Source organism: Melanostigma gelatinosum (genome assembly GCF_949748355.1).
Source record: "Melanostigma gelatinosum genome assembly, chromosome: 17".
Taxonomy (NCBI): domain Eukaryota; kingdom Metazoa; phylum Chordata; class Actinopteri; order Perciformes; family Zoarcidae; genus Melanostigma; species Melanostigma gelatinosum.
The window spans coordinates 10,293,212-10,315,092 of NC_136650.1; the positions used below are offsets into that span (position 1 = coordinate 10,293,212).

The following is a 21,881-nucleotide window of genomic DNA, read 5'->3' on the forward strand; positions in this document are numbered from 1 at the left end:
CTGCCTCCAAAGGCATAAACACATCTGTCTTGATCTCTCTGATCATCCCCTGCAGTTCAGCTGGTTAAGATTATTGGGTGACAGCCATACTTTCATTATGTAACACCGTAATTATCATGACAAACAGCAACAAAGTGCACCCAAATGGAGCTGTCAGCTTCTGGATCTCCTTCTGCTTCTCGCTGTGTATGAACATCCATACTGACGACATGATTTGGTTTCTGAAGCCTAATTTTAGGAAGAACTGGTACAAAAACATGGGCAGAAACTGAAGAGACAGAAGCAATGAGTGACATTTCCTGATGTTAAAAAAAAATTCCGTGCCGCTCAACTGAGGCTGAAGCTTTATCACCAGAAAACAGCTGTTTTTCTAAACCTATGACAGGTTTAAAACATAAAGAGAAAAAAATATAATGATTGTGTGCAGCAAACTTATAGGAATTGAACCTGTGACTGTACATGCCAAAGTGATGGCATGATGCTGTGTGAGCTTTAGGGGGCTTTAAAGATTTACATCCGGAGGAGATCCCAAAAAGCTGAGAGACGAAGACGGGGAAGTATTGAGAGACAAACTGCATGGATGGTTTTGGTCTTATCATTTAACAATATAACACCGTTTGTCAAACTAAAAGATAACATGCTGCACTAACTGCTAATGACGTTAATAGAATGTCAATCTTTTGTCTTCGTGGCATTGTGCTGCAGCGCATTTTGCCTCTGCTGACGAGAGTTATTGTTTCACCGCTTTACGTTGGTGGTATCATCAGGGGACATAATGTTATAGCTTTAATAGCTATGCTGATGATACACAATTGTACCTATCTGTTGAGCCAAATGATGAAGATGCCTTAAGCTCCCTCACTGCCTGCCTATCAGCAACAAACACATGTCTGAGTAATAACTTTCTCAAATTGAATGAGGATAAGACAGAAGTCATATTAGTTGGCCCCAAATACAAGAGGGATGCTTTAGTGGAGAACCTTGGTTATCTAACTCACCTAATTAAACATCAAATAACAAGTCTGGGTGTTATCTCGGACTCTAAATTAAGTTTTGTGCCCCTTATTAATAAAGTGGGCAAAGTGGCCTTCTTCCATCTGAGAAGCATTGCGAAAGTAAGGCCTTAATGACTCCGCAAAATGCAAACAAATGAATGCACGCCTTCATCTCAAGTAGACTCCAGTCTAAACTATGCTGCCCTGGCTGTTAAAGTCCTTTTACTTGTGTACAAAGCTCTAAACGGCTTTTCATCCGACCTCATTAAAACCCATTATGTAGAAAATGATTGAAGTAATAACCTTGTCAGTTGACAAACGTAAGAAATCCAAATTTACTTATTTGGGATTTGGGAGTATTGTACTGTGAAAGACAAATGAATAAACTGACACAAAACACAACCTTTGGGTTGAATAAAGAAATGATTTTACTGAATAATAGCTATCTACGTGAATATGAGTCTGAAGTAAAGTTTGATTGAATGATTGATTGAATATAACACGTACTGTTCTACACACTCAACGAGTAAAATATTTATATTATTTTCAGATCAGTAAACAAGGTCACATGTGTATAAAGACTAAGACGGATTTACTCTCTTTGGAAAGTCCTCAGTAGAAAAGGCTGATCAAGCAAAACAAATCAGAAAACAGTAGTAGTTTGAATGCACTCTCTCGTTTGCCAGGTCCTGTAGCATGTTCTTCTTCATAACCTGCATGAAAACAAAACCATACAAATGTAACTTTCATCAACTCTCATCAGAAAACATATCAAATAGCCCACTCTTCTGGTGAACTCTGGGAAGTGCAGAAACACGGCGATAGAGTTAAATTTTCAAAACCAACAAGTGCAAATCATTTGCATGCAGCACGTAGTTCTGGGATGGGCACAGTGATGAACGCGTGCCATGAAAACATGAGATGACTTTGTTGGATTGTTGGGAGCAAAAATAAATAAAAGACAAACTGAAGCCTTTCTTCATAAAAATGTATATTTATTACTTCACTTTTGGTTAAATATGAAAACATCTTGTTAACAGTCTTGAAGATATAACAAAGTGTCATTTGAAGTCTTAAGCTGTTTGCATCGTCACCAGTTGAGTTCACAAAAGGAATGCATTTAATGTTCACATTCACCACTTTTACATACAGTGTATAAATACATGAAGTTGAAGCTTTGATACGAACCAAAATGATCCCATTTGTGATTTTGTAAAAATGTTGTTGAGCAGGACAGAAAAACAGAAGTGATGTGTGCCTTCTTATTTACTCCGATTGTTCAAAAGTCCCAGAAAGAAATAAAGACAAAAAAAAAGGAACGTGCAAGAAAACTTCAGTCTATTCTGTTCCACTCAGTCAATACAAATAATGCTATTGAAATAATGGCGAGATAGAAATACATATAAAATGCATATAACACAAACGTCGACAGAACACAAATACATGTGAGGAGCAATTCATAGCCTGGCCTTTTGAATTAAAGTTATATATAACTTGGTTTTTAATATCATGAGGCGTTTTATAGCCGGTAGGTTTGACCAGACCTTCATCTCTCCCGTCAGTCCGTACATAGAAACATTTTGCCTTTATCCTAACAGCTACCATCCGGTAACACAGGTAAAGCTAATCTTGTAGGAAAATAAATAGAGAAAATGTAAAAACGTTGTCTAAAAATGAGGTAAGTATTTGATAAAGAAAAACACGGTGGGCTCGGTCCTTATTTTGTGTGTTTTTTTTATCAGATTCCAGGACTTAGGCTTGTTCCTCTGGAGCTGCTCTGAAACACACATGTATCACATGTCATGAGTTTGAGTCCAGCTCCCGACTTCGTATCCCCTTCCATCATAGTTCCCGTCCCTCTCCGCCATACATTGTCCATTAAAGAATACCCTCTATCAAAATAAACATTTTCTTTCCCACATGACGGTGAAAGCTCCAGTCGTATGAGTTTTGTTTTCAGGGTAGTTTGACTCCTTTGAGCTGTGGAAACTCGCCTCAAAAAACACAGTTGGAGATGACGCTCAGTCACACAATGTTCCCACATAATAAAAAAAGGGTGATCATATTCAATATAAGACAGGGAGCAGCATTAAATAAGGTATGACAATAAAAAAAAATGTAAAAACTTTCAGCAAAGTGAAGCACTTTGGATAAAAACTCAAATATCCAGCAGAACTTGTGGCCACTTCTCGATTTTCAGTCTTTATTTGTCCTTCATGATCCCGAAAAATAACGTGTTAGTACTGTTTAGTATTTCTCAGTTGGTGATGATACATGTGATTCCTTCACATCTGTGAGACTCAGAGGCAAATTGAAGGGATTTGTGATTTTTAATCCGCTTTCCAATCACAGACCTTCACTCCCGCTTCTTGCGGATTCTAAAGCTCGTCGGTTCACGGGACGTCCCAGAGCAGTTCAAGCAGAGAGCGACGACGCCGACTCTAACAATGAGTCCGTTTCCAGAGAGTCAACTCTACTCCACCTTCCAGATGGCGACCTTTCCGTCTTGTTTGCCGGCTCCGCTGAGGACGTACCGGTCTTCCGCAGAGCAGAGCGCCGTCACCTTGTCATTGTGGCCGTGAAGCTCCTTCAGCACCTGGTGGCGTTCCGTGTCCAGGATGTAAATCTTCCCTTTGGTGGATGTGCGGCCAACACCGCCGACCCATACCTGGAGAGAAAAAGGGATTGTAATGCATTCCTAGGCGATTTTAAAGTGTTTTGTTCGTGTTCATCAGTACTGTGTATTCACCTGGTTTTTAACTTTGATCATGCAGTGACATCCGGTGCAGTCCTGTAGAGCCACGCGGTGATACGGTTTGGCAGTGTCCTTAATGTGCCAGATACACACTTCTCCTGAGTCCACACAAACACTCCACAGCTCCTCCTTCTAACATACACACAAACACATTGAGGAAAAAGGGTCACACTCAAATACAAAACCAAAACACACGACAGAGCGAGAGAGCGAGAGAGCAAAGTGTGAGTGTGGTACCTCAAGCAGCAGCAGTACAGAGCTGAATGCAGCTGTGGATCCTTTTTGCTGCTCTGGTAGAGTCAGACGTTGTTTCAATGAACCGTTCCTCCACACCTCCATTATATTGTCCCTGGAAGCTGCGGATAAAGGCAGACAGACTTTTTGATTGCACTAAATCGCCTCTCATGTCTGCTGTTGTTATCTCCAGTGAGAGAGTGTGAGACTTACAGCACCACAGCGTCCCGTCACAGCTGTGGACGGACTGCAGGCGGTCGCAGGAGAGGCGAAAGTGCCTCTTCACCTGAGTGGTTGGTGACACAAAAACCACAAGTATGAAGTGAACCATTACCGTTTGAGACAGGAAAGAAAGAAGAACAGAGACAAGCAGTCATCGGCAGCTGCTGTGATGACATGGTTGAATGAAGAATGTAATTCTTAAATGAACCGGTAAACTATCAAAGGTTGGTTTGTGTTGGTTTGAAACTGACCTGGAGGGTTGAGACGTCCCACACCATGACGGTTCCCTCTGCACTGCAGGAGTACGCCACCTTCTGGCTGAATAAGATATGAACGTGTTACAGGTCGGACAAAGACAGGACACGTACATTCACTACAAACATATACATCGAATAGACACTTGGTGAAATAGTGCGTGTCAAAGTTATGTGTGTGTGTGTGTGTGTGTGTGTGTGTGTGTGTGTGTGTGTGTGTGTGTGTGTGTGTGTGTGTGTGTGTGCTACCTGTATTTTTCAGTGTCGAGCGCCAGTCCGGTGACCTCCGCCCGGTGTTCAGTCAGCTGTCTGTTGCAGACCATGGCCACCATGCTGATGATGTAGATAACGGAGTCCTCAGAGCCCATCCAGACCTGGTCCTTATCAACTCCCAGCATGCAGTTCTGAAAACAGAGAGACAGAAAGACACGCCACCGATCAGAATTCACACAGCTACGGAGAACGACCAGGTGTCTACACACGTGCGTGAACCATAGGTTTCAAAGACGAAACATGGAACCATTTTGGATGAATAACAGGAATTGGTAGGCTGTTTAGAGGAGGCAACATACAGTATTTGCTGACTTTCTTTTTTTCATGTGATAGGAAAGTTGACTACTTCTGGGTTTTGTGCTTGGTTTTTGGACTGCCCAAACCAAAACATCTGAAAACGTCACCTTAAGCTTGATATATTTACTTATATATGTATTTCTGTAATACATTAACTCTCCACGAGGTGGTAGCAGTGTCTCATAAACAAAACGCAGCTCCTGAACACACTGTCCTCTTTACAGCAGTGCATCGAATACCGTAATCTGTTTCTACAGTTTTAAACTTAACCAAAATAAAACTATGTGGGGGGAATGTATCAAATAGAAATAAAGCCACAAGTAAAAAAGAAAAGAAAAGAAAATCTGCTTGTAATTTTCTTATCAGTTGCTATTTTAATCATCCGTCATGCTTCAGGTTAGTACTGTAGAAGTTAGAGCAATGTCCAAATGCTTTAATATGTGACCGAACTGTGTGCAAATATTATGGTCCAGTCTAGAGAGAACACACGCACGCACGCGCACACACACACACACACACACACACACACACACACACACACACACACACACACACACACACACACACACACACACACACACACACACACACACACACACACACACACACACACACACACACACACACACACACACACACACACACACACACACACACACACAATGTGACTGTGATCTGCATGCTTGGAGTAGAGGTGAGTGATTAGCACCGAGCCTTAAAACGTTACTCACATCCTGAACTTCCTTTACGTTGAACATTCTCCAACGAGCTTTAAGGCGCTCCGCCCAACTTTCACTTGTTTGTTGTGAAAGTCGACGTTTTCACAAAAAAAAAAAACAGTTTTGGTCTTGGAGGGAATGAAAACTATTCGAAACACACTGTACACTCCTCAGAACATGTGCTTGCAATTCTGAAGATAATAATGAAAGAGTTTGATCTGTATCTGATGTCAGTGGTGTGCATGTGCTGCTGACCCTGCGAGGAAGTGAAGCGTCAAGAGACAGAAGAACTCCCAAAGAATTAGAATCTTAACATCTCACTGTGAGCAACATATACACATTTTGTATTATCGTTTTATTTCGTTTTATTTTTATTATTGTTTTTTTCATTCAAATGATGCCAAAGTTCTCAAATGCATCCATGTTTCAAACTTTTGTCTCAATCATATACAGTCTAAGAATTGTGAAAAAGAGATTCAAAGTATTTATAGCTCTGAGAAACTCAGTGTACTTCTCCCAATTCACTCAGAGAGCTTTTGGTTGGAAACATCTGATTCTGATTTGTCATAACTCCTGGGAAGAATTTAAAATGTGTGTACAATATGTGTGTGTGTGTGTCTGTTTTTATTACCAGTCTTGCATTTCCAACGTGGCAGGTGTGTGTGAGGGACCAGCTGGAGGCATCAAACACCATCACCTTGCCCATGCTCACAGACACCCATAACTGACCTGAAACACATGTAGTACTTATCAGTCACTTCACAGTACCTTATCGCAACACTGGTGACCTACAGCTGCCAGTGTCTGCTCTGACACGAGGCCAAGAGGGAAATGTGAACGTCAACCGACAGCTGGAATGGAAACACTCCGTGTTCAGAACTCCAATCCAGGCTTTCACCTTACGGCCAGATATCCTCGAACGTATTCAGCGCTATTTAAAAGCACCGCTGGCGGAAAGGAAAAGAAAGTAACATCCTGTATTTCGCAGGAGGAGCGAGAGAAGGGGGCATAGAGGGGAAAGAAGAGAGAGAGAGAGAGAGAGAGAGAGAGAGAGAGCGAGCGAGAGAGCGAGAGAGAGCGAGAGAGAGAGCGAGAGAGCGAGAGAGGTAGGAGTGAACTGGCCGTACGCCAGGAATTCAATTCAGTGACCTATATTGAAATGGGAGCGTCAGAGAGAGGCAGGGGAGGGGGGGATCTGAATGGCCGGATTTGTTCTTTTCACCAACAGCAGTCTTGAGAACTGACTGCTACAGAAGAGCTGAACAGAGTCTGTATATGTGAGAGTGAGTGTGTTCGTGCCGGGGGTCAGTCTGCCACCAGCCGGGCATCTAAGTGGCCCCATATGGTCGGTCCACTGAAGCCGCTGGCTTTATAGTTCTTTCTAAGATGTTTTCCTCTCAGTCTTCCTGCCACGTAATGCGCCAGTCTGTCTGCCCCAGCAGTCAGAGGACTGTTTCTAAAGGCTACACAACAGTAAACAATGCGTGTGTTTTAAGGTCAAATGTGATGGCTGGGATTTCCTGATGGGTGACAGATTAAAATAAAAAAATCTTTGTTTTAGAAAAGGTTTGGGCCGAACAGCTTCAGTGCTCCCTGGTGAATTGTTGTTCCCGCCTCTGGAACTCTACTGGGGGGATAAATACCTATTCTGTTAAAAGATGCTCACTTATGTTGTGTTTTTATGATGTTGAGGAGAGCAGATTATTAGTCCAAAATCTCACAGAGGTGTTCAGATGTGCTGAAATCTGGTGACCCTTTTGTTTGTTTGTTTGTTGACCTCATGTGCTTTGAGCCTTTTATTTTGTAAAGCTTTGTTTTCCACATTAAATGCACTTAGTTTTATGTCCCTGCATTATTTGAGCATTTTAGATCTCATGAAATAAACCCACTGCGACTTTTACGACGAGTACATTCTAGGTGAGCTTCTTCTTGCTTTCACTCTCTTGTGGAGTGGAGGTGCAGGGAAGTGAAGAGGTGTTTCTGCAGAATTACAAGCCACAACATGGCCAAAGGTTTACCGTTTACTACCGTTGTTCCCAGAGAGGGACAGCATCACACCTGATGTTGACATGTTTACTATTGCTGTCTGTGAAACGTGATTATCTGACTTATTCTTTTTTTTACATGATTGCAAAGCTCCAATATGAAAGGCTGAATTGTGTCTATATGACAACTTAACCTTAATGAGGAGTTTCCCAACTTATTCATTCCTAAATTTCCAGCTGACTTCCTTTTGTTTTCCTGTAAAGGAGACCGGAGGTTGAGAAACTTTGTGTGCAGCTTTATGACGGTCTGTCATTTTATGTTGGCGCGAGTGAGAGTGAGAGAGAGAGAGAGAGAGAGAGATGACAAAGCAAAGTGACCGTGTGTTGGTGTCACAGAGAGAAACCTGACATGTGTCAGCGCACTGACAGTGAGAACAGAGGAGATTACCTGGTTACAGGTCTTACCTGGTGTGTATAGAAGTACATCTACAGCCTGAGGTGCAGCGAGCTCCAGCGAGGGGTTGATTTTGTGCTTCAGCGTCTCTGCAGTTGTCTTGGGGACCATCATTGGCACTAGAGACACACAAACCAATATTAAAGAGAGTTAACTAACCTTTCACAGGTGGTGGATGCACAAACGTGCACAGAAAACCCCCAAACAGCAATACAAATCTCCACACAACCTCTGATGAGTCATTATTTATGGGGGAAAACGTAAATCCAAACAGTCTGACTGCAAATTGCAATTAACCACCGCCTACATTAGGAGCAAACTGAGCTTATAATGCCTTCCATGTTGATGAAATGGGGGGTTAAAGTAAAGCAAACAGGACAGAATCTACAACAATAATCATCGCCACCTTCCATCTTGATGCGGTCAAAGTGAGCCAACTTGGAAGCAGCGTAGATGGCCTTACTGCTCTGAAGGCTGCCCACCACTGCGTCCATTAACAAGGCGTTGGTCAGAGCCTGCTGCATGTACTGGGGGTCCTGGAGACAAAGATCCATTCACAATTACACCACAACTTGACATGTAGCGCCTTGCAGAAAAGTAGACGGTGCTTCACAAAAAGGCATATAGCAATGAGATTGTACAAAAACTAATTTCTACATTCAAGAAACGAATGTTAAAGCACGTCTAGAAAATAGATTTTAGGGTGTGAATAGCGGTACGGAATAAACAATAAATGAAAACAGGCTTTGGTGAGATAAATCAGAGATAAAGATGTCTTGATTATTTGGTTTAGATCTTGGTGCAATGCTGCCAGACTTCTTGATAATGCGGCGGCTTATTCACCGTGACAGACAGAATAAAAAAAAAGAAAAAAAAAAGAGAGAGAGAAATGAGAGGAGTGACAGACAGAGGTGCTACAGTTACATCATCTGGTTTCACAAAGGAAACCCTCTTTGTTCAAGTGTGTATTTGTGTTCCTTTACGCCTCAGGGAATTTCAACCACACCTACCGAAGGTCAGTGAACTTTACAATGACTGGCATTAGCACGCACACACACACACACACACACACACACAGATAGATAAACCTACATAAGGCCAAGATATGAGTAATAAAGGCACATGATAACTCACCAAATTATCTTTCTTTCTCGTGCAATTATTCCTCTCTTTTCCGATTCACCCCCCCACATGTACAGCTCATATACTGGCACACACATACACACCCCTCAGTGACAGCTTTACCTTGTGCTGGTCAGCCATGTTGCGCCCGGCCCACATCTCTTTGACCATCAGGTTCCATAGCTCCGTCTCCGTTTTCAAGTTGGCCTCGAACGCCTCCTTCCTGCCCTGAACACGCAGCTTCAGGCTGGGGATTCTCAGGAGCAGGAAGGGAGCCGAGGACACTTTCACCTCCTAGAGGAAAACAGAGAGGGAGAAAAGGATCTGGATCAACATGCTTCGATTGAACCTGGAGTTCAAACTGGAGACCTTTTTTGCCTCACCTCTAAATCTCGGTACTGTGCCACCTCCACGTATCCCGGTCGTCCGCCGGTCAGCAGGACGAGCCGTCGCTGAGTCATGGCGATCTTCCCCACGCCGCGGCTCGTCTTGACAGAGGAGGACAGCTTGAAGACACACTCGCTGGGCTCAATGTGCTCCGAGACGGACGCTGGCAAGCGCACCTGAAAATCACACAACAACCAGTCAGCTGATTTCACCGACTTGTCCGCTGGTCGAGGAAAAACCTTTTCACCCGCAGGTTTAAATGAACTAAACGACTACAAGCTCGAATGCAAAACAACACCATCGCAGTTCCAGATGTTTCCTGATATACGCCTGTTGGCAGACGTAAAATAAGCTTCAAATTTCAAATTATGATCAGCTGACAAGCACAACGCGATTGATTTTCCGTCGATGTCACACTTCACCTCTCCACTGTGAATGTGAACGCCACTGCAGTTTAAAACCGTATATTCAAGATTTGGGCCTTTTATTAAGTTGTCCGGTACAAGTTAAGCCTACACACAGACCTCCTGTGCCTCGGCCTCAGTCTCCTTCCAGATGGTGTAGAAGACTCTAAACAACTCTGGACCCACTTGCTTCTGATGACCTGCAACAAACAAACACACGCCTTCATCATTAGGTGTCCTGTATGACTTGTGACACTGAATAATAACTTTATACTGATCCTAATTTACCCAGAAATGATTGACTGAGCTGAAAGTGTATAGAAATGCTCAGCTTCACACACACACACACACACACACGGTTGCTGACCGGGCCAACTCCCTCCTAAGCGGTCTAATCTTCCCGCTCGCCTGCAGAGTGAGCAGCTGAGGGTTGTAGTCTTCACTGTACATTTCAACAATGACTAAACACAGTAGTCTGTGCACTCCCCCCCCCGCACCCAACATCTGCCACAGCCATCTGGTAATGACCACTGAGCATAAAGTTTAGATTCAGTTTCATTATGACTTCAAATAACCACAGCAGGACAATGACTTCAAACTGTCCAAAATCTCTGTTAACACCTCACCTCGATCGAAACACGAGTTATTCCGATAGATATGGAGACAATGAGTTCATCAAGTCATGTTGAAGTGAAGTCAAGGAGTCTGCAGTTGGATTTTTGGAGCTGATAACCAGGCGTCCAACACTCTGGACACTCTGTCTGTATCTCATTCTCCAGTTCATCACCATATGCAACTCGTCATATTTGCCATTAGCCACCAGCTAAAGGCCAGTAAATGACCACTGGAGCCCTGGTTACGCCTGCAACACCAAACAGCCCAGCATGACCAACTCTCCTTCTTCAAGAAGGGGTGAGGTAATGATTAACCTGAGGAATGAATGTTTGCCCAGAAAGAGGGCGATGGAGGGGTGTAGCGTGAGTGTGTTTAGGCAGCAACTTGGGTTAGTAAGAAAAGTTCTTCAGGAGAGCCTGTTTGATAAAAAAAAGAACAGAAAAAAGGCCTGAGCTGCTCTCACAAATGTGCATTAATAGCACCTAACACACACATACATGTATGCATATGCATGCAGTACACTACTTACCTACAGTTAGAGCATCAAAGAGCCTATGTATGGTTCCTTGGTCTTTTACAATGCCGGACTCCTGGATACATTTCACAAACTCCTCCAGCTGCATGTATGTTTTCGGCAGCTTGAAGCGCTTCACGGAATCTTCCTCACGCCCGCTGTCGTCGCGGGCGCGTTCCCGCTCCCGGTCCCTCTTGACCCGGCTGATGAGCCGTTTCAGTTCTGGCCGCTTGTCCGCCTGCGGAGAGATTAATTATTACAGCGCTAATCGATATGGTCATCAGAATCAGATGCAATCAACTGAAGTGAATCCAGATAACTGCATTTATGACGAGCAGAGTACAACACAATGTCCTCATTCGTGACGGACTGACCTGTAACCTTTCACCTTCTGGCAGAGAGTCAACCAGGGACTTAACCATCTGAGAAGGGAAGATGTCTGAGTCAGTCTTATACAGACTCTGGAAGTCCTCCAGTGCATCCAGACGCCTGTTGGACACAGTGTTTACCAAACCTCGCAGGTAGTGGTACCTGGAAAGACAGCCGGATGGATTGGGTGAGGTGTCTGATAAAGAGGTATTTAGTTGTCCGTCGTTGGTTGGTTTACAATTTAGCAATCCTCAAATCAATTTCTAAACTGTTCACACATGATACAATCACTCACCACAGTATGGATTTTTAAATATCACAACTCATGGCGTACAACCTGTTTTTCTAGTTTACTACTTCCCTTAAAAAAAACAATGACTGCAGGAAATCTGACAGAGAAGCGTCCGTATTTAGAAACCGGGTTGGATGAGGTTTGCAGTGACAAATAGAAGCTGAAGCAGTCAAGTGCACACTGCAATCAGCAAATCCTGCAGGACCATTTTATTTGCTTTATTTTAAAGGGTAGTGAGTCACCGTCTAAAGTTCATGGATCAGAAAGTAAAACAATTCATCTGAGTGAGTCACACAGAAATACAGTGCAGAACATATGAAAAAATACTCGTTAAAAGAGCAAAGAGCATTCAGACATTGAATATGTCTCCTCACAGTACCTTGCCATCAGAGCCGACTCTTCCGGTAGTGTAGCGTTAATAGCCTTCCCCAGCGAGGAAACCATGTCAGAGTAATAGTTCTGGACGTAGTGATAGGCCAGCGGAGGGGGGAACTCTGGGAGGCGGAAAACCGTCACCGCTTTCTGAGGAGACTTCAACCCTGGAGGGTGACAAAGGGAATTAGAAATAGTTTGACCCTTAATTGACTCTTCAATAATCCATTTGGTCCATCACTACCGACCGACATCCAGCGTCATCTTCCTGAGGGAGGCTGGTCTGTTGGAGCTGATGGACGTCACGGTGTCACTGGCAGGTTGCTCCAGGTTAGGCAGGCTGGCTCCCAGCCTCTTGCTCAGCCTGTCATTAGGGCTGATGTAGCTGGTGTAGCCACTCCTGGACAGATCAGACATGAGAGGACGCCGAGGAGACTCCGTCATCGCACGATTCCTGTAGAAAGACGCAGAGGAGAAATGATGTTTAATCAGGTTTAGTCGCGATCTCTGTCAATATCTTTATCATGACATAAAGGCAATCCCATGTTCATTGATGGGAGTTGGCTGTGCAATAAACCCAGATGATTCTTACATTACTTAATTGGCTATCGACAAATCTCCCATTCCAGTTGTTCCCTACATGAGTGTCTTTATTACCTGAAGGGTTCTCGAAAAGCAAATCAGGGTGTCTTCTACACAGTCTGCATTACTCGATCACTTAGTTCATACGGATGATCATTTTCATTATCCATTAATAAGCTAAATATTCCCACTCAGCGTGTAACCTGAAAATGTATTAACAAGATCTTTAAAATAGACTTGTTTTAAGTGTGACACAAACTCATATGTTTTTCTACTCCGCTGGCACTTTTATCCCCTCAGTTGCCTGGTCCCTCCGCTGTGACATCACACTAGCAGGTATCCTACCTGTGTGCATGGTTACGTGTGTTCTGCTCCATGCGGCTGAAGGTGTCCCGTTTCCTGTTCAGCCTGTCTCGCAGGAATGAGTGGAAGATATGCGTGTCTAATACCTGGGGACAACAAAGAGAAACATGCAGCACAGATTGTCAGAGTTTGAGTTTGTGTGTGTGTGTGTGTGTGTGTCTGTGTGCGTCTTGTTTGTACAAACGTGTGCCTGTACCGTCTTGTAAAAGAGCTGGTCTGCTGGCTCCCTGGTCCGCAGAAACTCCTCACTGTTGAAAACTCTGTGTTCATGGTTTAGAAAGTCCTGGACGTCCCTGACAAAGAAAAAAAACAACAGATGGAAAGAGGAACAATCAGACAAAACATAGCGAAACAGAGAGAAATGGTTTCATTCTGGCTGCAATGAGTCGAATATATCTGAACATGTAACTACTGACCACTACATTTCATAGAATCACAACTATTTGTAAATGAAACACTCAGAGAGCGTTACCTGAAGATGTTGACCACGAGTTCCAGAGCGATGTTTTGGATCTGTGTGTTGAGGCGTGTCTGCCAGTCTCTGCGTTGGCGTCGCAGTGCGTTGGCATCAGTGCCCGCTCCAAGGTGACACAGCTCCAAGTCATAGTGAAGCTGGAGACCCTCTGCCCTGCACACACACACACACACACACACACAGTACACCAAGCACGTAGGAATCGGTTAGACAGGAACACACTCACAGGACTTGTCTGTCGTAAACTGTGTTACCTTGCCATAAAGCTCTCGGCTGCAGCCAGAGGTAGGTCAATGGTTTCAGACCATGACGACTGAATGATGCCATCATCAACATTCACCAGAATTAGCTCCTCTGTCTCCTATACAAAAAAACACACACGCACACACACGCACGCACACGCACACGCACACACGTTGTAGGTACAATGGGTACAATTCATTACAACACAGTCTGACTGTGCCCTGCTGTGTTGGACTAACAGGCAGCTACTGTTAAATATGTGAACTAAGCTTCTGTAAGACACTGAATAAAGATGAACGCAGTGGAGAATCAGCTATTGTTAAATACTGTATGCGAGCTCAAACGAGACAATTTCAAAAAGGCCGGTCAGTTGAATTCCACGCAAGCAGTTTTAATAATACTCGTGATAAACCTGATGTGAACTATACTGCCAAGAGCCTTGCCCTTTCTGGGGAATAGTCAAGACATTATAGGGCAGAGTTAAAGCACTGTGTATATATCCATTAATTCCACTGGTTCTGGAAAAATTCTTTCCATTCAATAAAGAACAATATGTCTTCTCCAGCATAGGGAGGAGCAACAGTTTAGACATTAACTTGATGTCAACCGAAGCCAAAATCCACCCATCATCTTGGGCATGAAAGGTCAGAAAGACAAGACCGGACACCTTGATGCTGATAAGAAAGTTTGCAGACAGTGAACGGGACTCACTGCGGCGACCTCTTCAAAATGACTGATGTGACAGCCCATCAGGAAGGCTGTGGGAGCCATGAGGAAGTCCAGCATTCCTCTCGCCAGGACAGGAACATAAGGCTGCTGCCAGGACAGAGGCTGGAAGAGATGTCAGAGGAACAGGCGACAGATGAAAAGGTGGAGAAGGGGAAGCTGCAGGAAGTTAAGACGATGTCTCTTCAAAGTAAAAAAATCAAACACTGCAATTGTAAGACACAACGCTCCTCCTCCACTGACCTGCAGGTACAAAAGCAAACTCTCTGCGACCAGAGTGAGCCTGGCCCAGTTAGCAGAGAAGAAGACCAGCCTCTGCTCTTGAAGCAGGCAGGACAGCACCTGTAGAGAGAGACGGGCCTCGTGGTGTTACGATGTACTATACCTCACTTTACCTCTTGTTTCTCAAGAGAAATATCCATAAACAGAGTAAAAGTACCTTTGTATGACTAAATACATATATTTTACATCACTTTCAGACTCCTTCCTGTGTGTGAGCAGTCTCTGTGTGCTGCGTTACCTGGAGCAGTGTCGTGTGCGTGAAACAGAGGAAAGGAAGATGCAGGTCGATGTCGATAATGGGACTGTCCTGATCCTGCCTTGACGGAAGAACCACGTGGATGGGCCGCAGGTTGAAGGACTAACACACAGAAACACACACGTGTTAAGATCTAGCAATTGAAACTGGTCACATAGAGAGACAAATACAGATAAAGCGAGGGCGAGAGAAACTTTGTGAGAGATATCTCAACAGAGAGAGAGAGCGAGAGCGAGAGCGAGAGCGAGAGAGAGAGAGAGAGAGAGAGAGAGAGAGAGAGAGAGAGAGAGAGAGAGAGAGAGAGAAAGTGTTTTCTGACCACATGTAGCTGTCCAGGTGGTGGTAAAGGGACCAGGGACAGCTTGGCTGAAAATTCCTTTATGGTCTCCTCAAAGTCAGCTTGTCTCGTAGGCCGCAACAGGACCAGGAGACTGAGAATCGAGTCGGGGGAAGAAGAGTCAAGACAGTTTTAACATGTCATCAAATCATCTTAACCACAGTCAGGCTATCCATCAGCTCCATGTGTTTAATATAAATTATTACCATGACAGGCAGTCCTTCAGAGCATTGTAATAAGGGAACTTGGAGATGACACACACAGCAAAAGGTGTAAAGAGGCGGGACTTTGACGAATTCCACCTGTGGCCATTCTGGACAGCATCTTCCTGACAGGACTGACAGGGTAGACAGCCAATGAGAAACAACTGTATACATTCATTGGATTCAACATGTTTCTCTGTTTGAGTGAGAGTGTGTGTGTGTGTGTTTGTACCTGTATAGCTCTGTAGTACTGCACGACAACTCCATGGGTTCGGTTCCCAAACAGGTCGGTAAATACCAGGAAGTGATAACTGTCTTCTTTCTGCTCATTGGCTAACTGAAGACCACCTATCCAAAGGAAAACCAAGACGTCTCTAAGCAGTGTTGAACTGTATGCCACGTTAATGTCATATAGGAGTTAAATTCACATAAACATCCATCCATCCATCCATACGTCGGAGGCGTACTGATTAGATGCCCAAACCACCTCAGCTGGCCCCTTAGGGAGTAGCCGCTCTACTCCAAGTTCCCTACGGATATCTGAGGTCATTACCATGTCTCTAAGGCTGAGCCCAGCCCCCTTATGGAGGAAGCTCATTTCGGACGCGATCGCATTCTTTCAGTCAATGCCCAAAGCTCAAAACCATAGGAGAGGGTTAGAACGCTGGTAAATCGACAGCCAAACAATGTCCAGAGCCTTCAGCATCTCTGGGCGAATCTCGTCCCCGTTGCCGAGAAGCTTTTTGACTACCTCAGGGACTTCTGCCAGGGATGTAGAGGAGTGGACGTGTTGGTCAGGTTCAGGAGTTACTCAAAGTGCTTTTTCCAACTCTCAACAATATCCCAAGTCCGGGTCCTCAGTTCTCCTCCCCTGTTAAACACAGCCTGAGCAAGTCCTGCTTTCCCTTTCTAAGCGCGCCAGAACTTCCTTACGGTCAACAAAAAGTACTTCTCCATAGTCTCCACAAACCACACCCGGGCTTTTGCTTAGCTGCAGCTGTTCTGGTACCCGTCTGCTGTTCCCAGAGACCCTTGGACCGACCAAGCCTGAGGCCTCCTTCCAAGTTATCAACATCCAAGTCGCAATAACGACTGGGAAACTCTGATTTTTGTCACGATAATAAAAGACATATCGCTAAAGGGTAAGAAGGCAGTGCAAGTCTGCATGCCAGTGGGTGGTTTTGGTGCGTAATCTACATTGCGGACTTCTAGTGAGATAGCAATCCATGATGGTGATCTATGACGGCAGTAACCACAGTGCAAGATCAGTCACCTCATGACATTGTCTGGTTAGATCAGTAGAAATCAAGGTTTGGACATGTAATGCCATGCACTGAAGACGTAAGCACAGCACACTAGGCAAAAGTAAAAACTCGTTGCTCGAGATGGCCACTGACAAAAAAATATATTGGATTTACGGAGGAAACACAACAAACTGTTGTATCTACAGAACAAATCGATTTTGCACCATTGTGTTACTCAATTCAAAACATGGAAGTGTTAAGTTTGTCACAGAGGAAACACACGGTACCAGGGAAGCAGAGCTGTGGCAAGGCGATGAGGTCCAGATCCTTTGGAACACTGATGTCCTCTGTTGCCGAGGACGCTTCAGCACAATTGCTTGTTTCTCCGTTAGGCAACACCTCTGCAGCACGATCTCGCCTCTTCTGAAAACGATCAGAAAAACAACAAATATGGCGATTATTTCCGAAAGTGATCAACAAAGACGCCTGCTAAATGTGATCTGAAACGCCCAATCCTTTATCCACATGTTAACTGTTTCAAATTGACCATTGACATATGAATTGTCCTTTTGTTTACCTTTTTGATAAAGCTCCTCCTCCTCTGGACACGACTGAAAGCCGGTCCAATCAACTGGCTGGAGTTGGACTCCTTGGAAACAAATGGCGGGGCGTGGACCTGCAGTACCTCTGCTTCCAGCACAGGGATTTCATCTAACTTACTCTGCAGATGAAACTATGGCACAGTTATAAATATTCAAGGTTATAAGTTTGGCAACCAATAAGACACAGACATCAACACCCAGCACAAAATATGTCCTAATGTCTTCATAAATTGCTTTGTAAGCTGTGTCATTAACTCACTATTTCAGATGAAATGTTTAGCTGTGAGCAATATGAACACACAAGTAGAAGTAGAAGTAGTTTATTTATCTCAAGTGAATGTATCCTCTATTTATCTCAAGTGTTTCCAGTATCCTTGACTACACTTAAACTTAATCCTACTTATGGTATATCTCAATCCTTAATTCATCATTTACCGCTAGTGTGTGTGTGTGTTAGATACTATGCACACCTGTCGTGAACATGCTCTTTCTGTTCACACCTGGAGATTAACCGCCCAGGTGCAAACGGGCCGTTCAACAGTAATCTGATCGCAGTAGTCGCCACTCTTGTGAGTCGATGTTGATACAAGAAGCATGCGAGGTGTGAATGCTGCCCGCATCTGTTTGTTTGCGTACTTTTTTTTATTTTTAACAGTTGTTTTCCATCTGTCTTTGTGTTTTGCGTGTACATACCTGGTATATATCTCGAAGCTTATCACTGGGCGCTCCGATCACAACACATGCCTCCAGCAGTCCAGACGGGAGCTCTGCCATCACACACACACACACACACACACTGCCAGAAACACACACGCACACACACAGTGCATTTAGATAAGATCATATCATCATCAAATAAATGTGTTTATATAAAAATTACACATACTGCGCTAAAAGATTTGATATGCATCGCCAACTCTTACTGTATTTACAAAGAACCACTGGTAAAAATCGGACAACATCAATGACGGCAGATGGCAGAATAAGGCGCTGTGGTGATGGTTCAAAGGTTTCATATTTTGGCCATGACTCACAAAACATTCCCAAACCAGACGCTGATCTCATTTGAGTTTTCCCAATGACAAAACTACAGCTTGATCAATCTAATGTGCAAAATACAGCCCCAGCTAAAATGAAAAACCAGCAGATCACTCACCCACACACTTCCTCCAGATGTGTACTGACACACATACGCACTCAGACACAAAGACGTACTAAACATCTAACTCACCCAAACAAACAGATGTTCGGGTTTGGTCACTGGTGCAGTAAACCAGATTCGTCATCAGAATCAGAATCAAAGAAGGGAAAACCAAGTTACTACAACGAACTCTACCTGAAACAACATCTGCTGACTTCCAAATATATCCTTTTGGAAATACTTTAAACCAGTATACGTTATATGATGAGTTAACTCTCCTTCTTTCTTATATCTCTATTTCTGCCCATCTTTTTCAAAGTTAACTCAAGTTAATATCCTTCTGAAAACACGCTAGAATTAACCATCAAAGAGATGTCAGCTGAGCACAGCGCCCTTTAGATGAGATGGAACTACACATAGCGGTATCTAAAATGAATATGTGGAGGGTTAGTGCAGAGGTTTTAAATGGCATATATAAGGAAACCTCTGTGCCCTTTTGTGTGTATTCTCCTCCGAAACACAACATGCAATCTTTTTGAAATTGGTTGAGCTACTTCCCACGCACCCGATGACAAAAATACACCGTTACGGTACACAAAGACCTGTTTGGGTATCATCGGCCCTTTAAGTCCGTACTTAAGCTACCGATCTGCTTAAGGCACAACTACAATGTATGACTTCCATTAGTTGGCTCGAGAGACAAAACTGCACTCTGTTACTCTTTCATGCGTTTCATTTATCCTCCTCTCGTCTCCCTAACCTTCTCTCATATCACCCCCCTGCTTTGCTCTTTATCTACTTTTCACCTCCTCCTTCATGCCGTACTTGTTCTCTCGTTTTGTCCTCTTTTCTGTTGTGACTAGCTTTTCTTTCTTCACCTTCGACACGTTTGTTTGCTTTCTTTCTCTCTTTCTCAGCCTTTGGGCCATTCCGGCCTCTGACTAACAACCCTGCTGTGTCACGGAAACACACACACACAAAGTTAAGTCATTTATTCCCTGAAAAACCCTAATTTTGGAAACCTTGTGGGGGTAGGAGTGCGTGTACAGTTACACTTCTCATAAACTCAATCTATGTCTACCGTCATAGCAGTTTTAGAACTATCTCACACAGATCAACTGGCAGGACAGTCTGTTGCGCGAGCACACACACACACACACACACACACACACACACACACACACACACACACACACACACACACACACACACACACACACACACACACACACACACACACACACACACACACACACACACACACACACACACACACACACACACACACACACACACACACAATAAAAGGCAGATGCCAAGCATGTGAGACTGAGGAGATAGCCTCCATGCAGAGGCTGTCCAGGAGCTTTAACTAACACGTTTGTCTGCATATATTTTAGAGAGGAAGCTACATTGATGCGCCCGACAACAATTTCACCAAGCAGTTGCTGGTAAGCAGGTTTTTTTTTTTTTATAGAACTGAAAAGAGGTATGGAGGAAGAGGGCCGCTTCCATAATGGAAGTGGTTGAAGCTGAAGTAGGCCGTTTATTTGTTGGCATCATAGAGCAAAAACCCCAAAATAACCTCACAGCTTATTGGAATTCAAGTGGTCTGGGAGAAAACTAGACCACTGCACCTCCTCTTGTGTCTGTGTTTCAGGCTTGGGAGACTTTGACCAATCACTGGGTCGTTTCAGAGACGGGAGGTTCCTATTGGCTGCTCTGCAAAATGCAGATGAACGTGCACATCCTTCTGGTGAAAGCCTGATTAAAAGGCAGAATATCCTGCGGAAGAAGTTGCTATTCCACCGTTGCAAACAGCTGCCTTCACTGCAACATAGCTACTGGTGCGAGGGGAGCTGCAGGATGAGGGCTGGTTTTTTTTATTCTGGCATTTTATTTGATTTATTAATTGTCTTTTCCAGAAATCTGCCTACCCTGGGGTACCACTTGACTTAGAATAAGCTGAAAGGTTGTTGTGGATTTTCTCCTATAATGCAAAAAGAACCTGCCTACTCCAGCTTTAAAAGTAGTGATTTCAGGTCTGCAGGACAGATCAGCCAGTGTTTGTAAACTTGCAACAACTTTTTCGAAATTTATAATCAGATGGAGTTTTTAAAATTGGAAATTGGCACAGTCCCATGGACGGCAATGATGGTCAATGAGGTCAATGATGTTGAAACCTGTTAACAGACACTAGCGTTTGAACTTAAACTGGACCATATATGCTCCTTCCTCTGACTTCACATCCCAGTGAAAATCACAAATAGAGCAGTGCATGTTCACAAGAGCTGTTCTGGGACACAGGAAGAGGGTGAGCTCATGAAATGGGTGACATGTCCCTTTAATGGGAACCAGACAACATTTACAAGGTTGTGGCTGGTTTGTGAGAAAACTTGAGCTCATCATTCATGACATGAGCCAGTGGACACCTTTGCATGCAGTAGGAAATGACTGAGGCATATATTACCAAGACAGTCTCGAAAATCTTTTACTGCTTTTTCTTTCCTCCCTTGGGAACACTTGGAAGCAAAAAAAAAAAAAGCCTTTTATTTTAATAACGCATAACAGTTATGATCACGTTAATTCTACCGTAGATATGTAAGACGTCTGTCACCTCACCAGCAGTGACGTTAATGTAAACACACAGACAGCAATAGGAGCATGGCAATACCGTGAAGACTGTCAATGGGTAATGAAACTGACTTATCAGTTGAGCAAGACTCTTAACACAGCAACGTGAGAATCAAAGACTGACCTTAACTCTTCTCGATCATTTCCACTGGACACACGGTGAAGTCACGCGCACAAGACGGCAGCTGCAGGTTGCTGTCATTAATCTGTGAACAAGTCTAAACGCTACAGCACCGTCTCGAACTGTTGCAGTGTGGTTCACCGCTGTCTGTCAAACTAAAACCACTGGCAGCGCCACTTTCAGGACTTCCCACTTTTCAAAATAATTTTTTTTTTTTTCTTACACACTTCCGGGATCTGGCTAAAGAGTACCTCGGCGCCATCTAGTGTGAGTTCTGTCTACTGCTACATGAAAAGACATCAATTAAAAAAATACATTTATGCGATTTTTATGAAACAATAACATATTACCAGATAAATCAATGCAGCCTGCTTTATTGTTACACAAATACAAGCCATTAAGTAGCTGT

The 21,881-nt window shown here is 43.8% G+C and overlaps 1 protein-coding gene across 1 annotated transcript; it reads right to left on the reverse strand.

The window, feature by feature from the left end:
• Positions 1 to 2,014: 2,014 nt before the first annotated feature.
• On the reverse strand, positions 2,015 to 21,590 carry dennd3a (DENN/MADD domain containing 3a). The gene is made up of 30 exons (XM_079288647.1): positions 21,476 to 21,590; positions 18,270 to 18,372; positions 17,552 to 17,707; positions 17,262 to 17,397; positions 15,963 to 16,078; positions 15,734 to 15,864; positions 15,510 to 15,621; positions 15,173 to 15,292; positions 14,896 to 14,994; positions 14,638 to 14,757; positions 13,938 to 14,044; positions 13,681 to 13,836; positions 13,405 to 13,501; positions 13,191 to 13,294; positions 12,512 to 12,717; positions 12,271 to 12,430; positions 11,605 to 11,761; positions 11,246 to 11,468; positions 10,222 to 10,301; positions 9,694 to 9,873; positions 9,434 to 9,604; positions 8,595 to 8,724; positions 8,200 to 8,307; positions 6,381 to 6,478; positions 4,710 to 4,864; positions 4,458 to 4,524; positions 4,198 to 4,270; positions 3,988 to 4,106; positions 3,745 to 3,882; positions 2,015 to 3,663 (listed from the first exon to the last, which is right to left on the reverse strand). Exons 2-30 carry the CDS (start codon positions 18,348 to 18,350, stop codon positions 3,469 to 3,471), a joined length of 3,795 nt encoding a protein of 1,264 aa, XP_079144773.1. The 5' UTR covers positions 18,351 to 18,372; positions 21,476 to 21,590; the 3' UTR covers positions 2,015 to 3,468.
• Between the last annotated feature and the right edge of the window lie 291 nt (positions 21,591 to 21,881).

Coding starts and splice junctions, on each gene's coding strand:
- dennd3a (XM_079288647.1), bottom strand. CDS start 18,350: ATGGCAGAGCTCCCGTCTGGACTGCTGGAGGCATGTGTTGTGATCGGA. Junction 13,837..13,937: donor GCCGAGAGCTTTATGGCAAG/GTAACACAGTTT, acceptor GTGTGTGTGCAG/GGCAGAGGGTCTCCAGCTTC. Junction 3,664..3,744: donor TGATCAAAGTTAAAAACCAG/GTGAATACACAG, acceptor TTTTCTCTCCAG/GTATGGGTCGGCGGTGTTGG.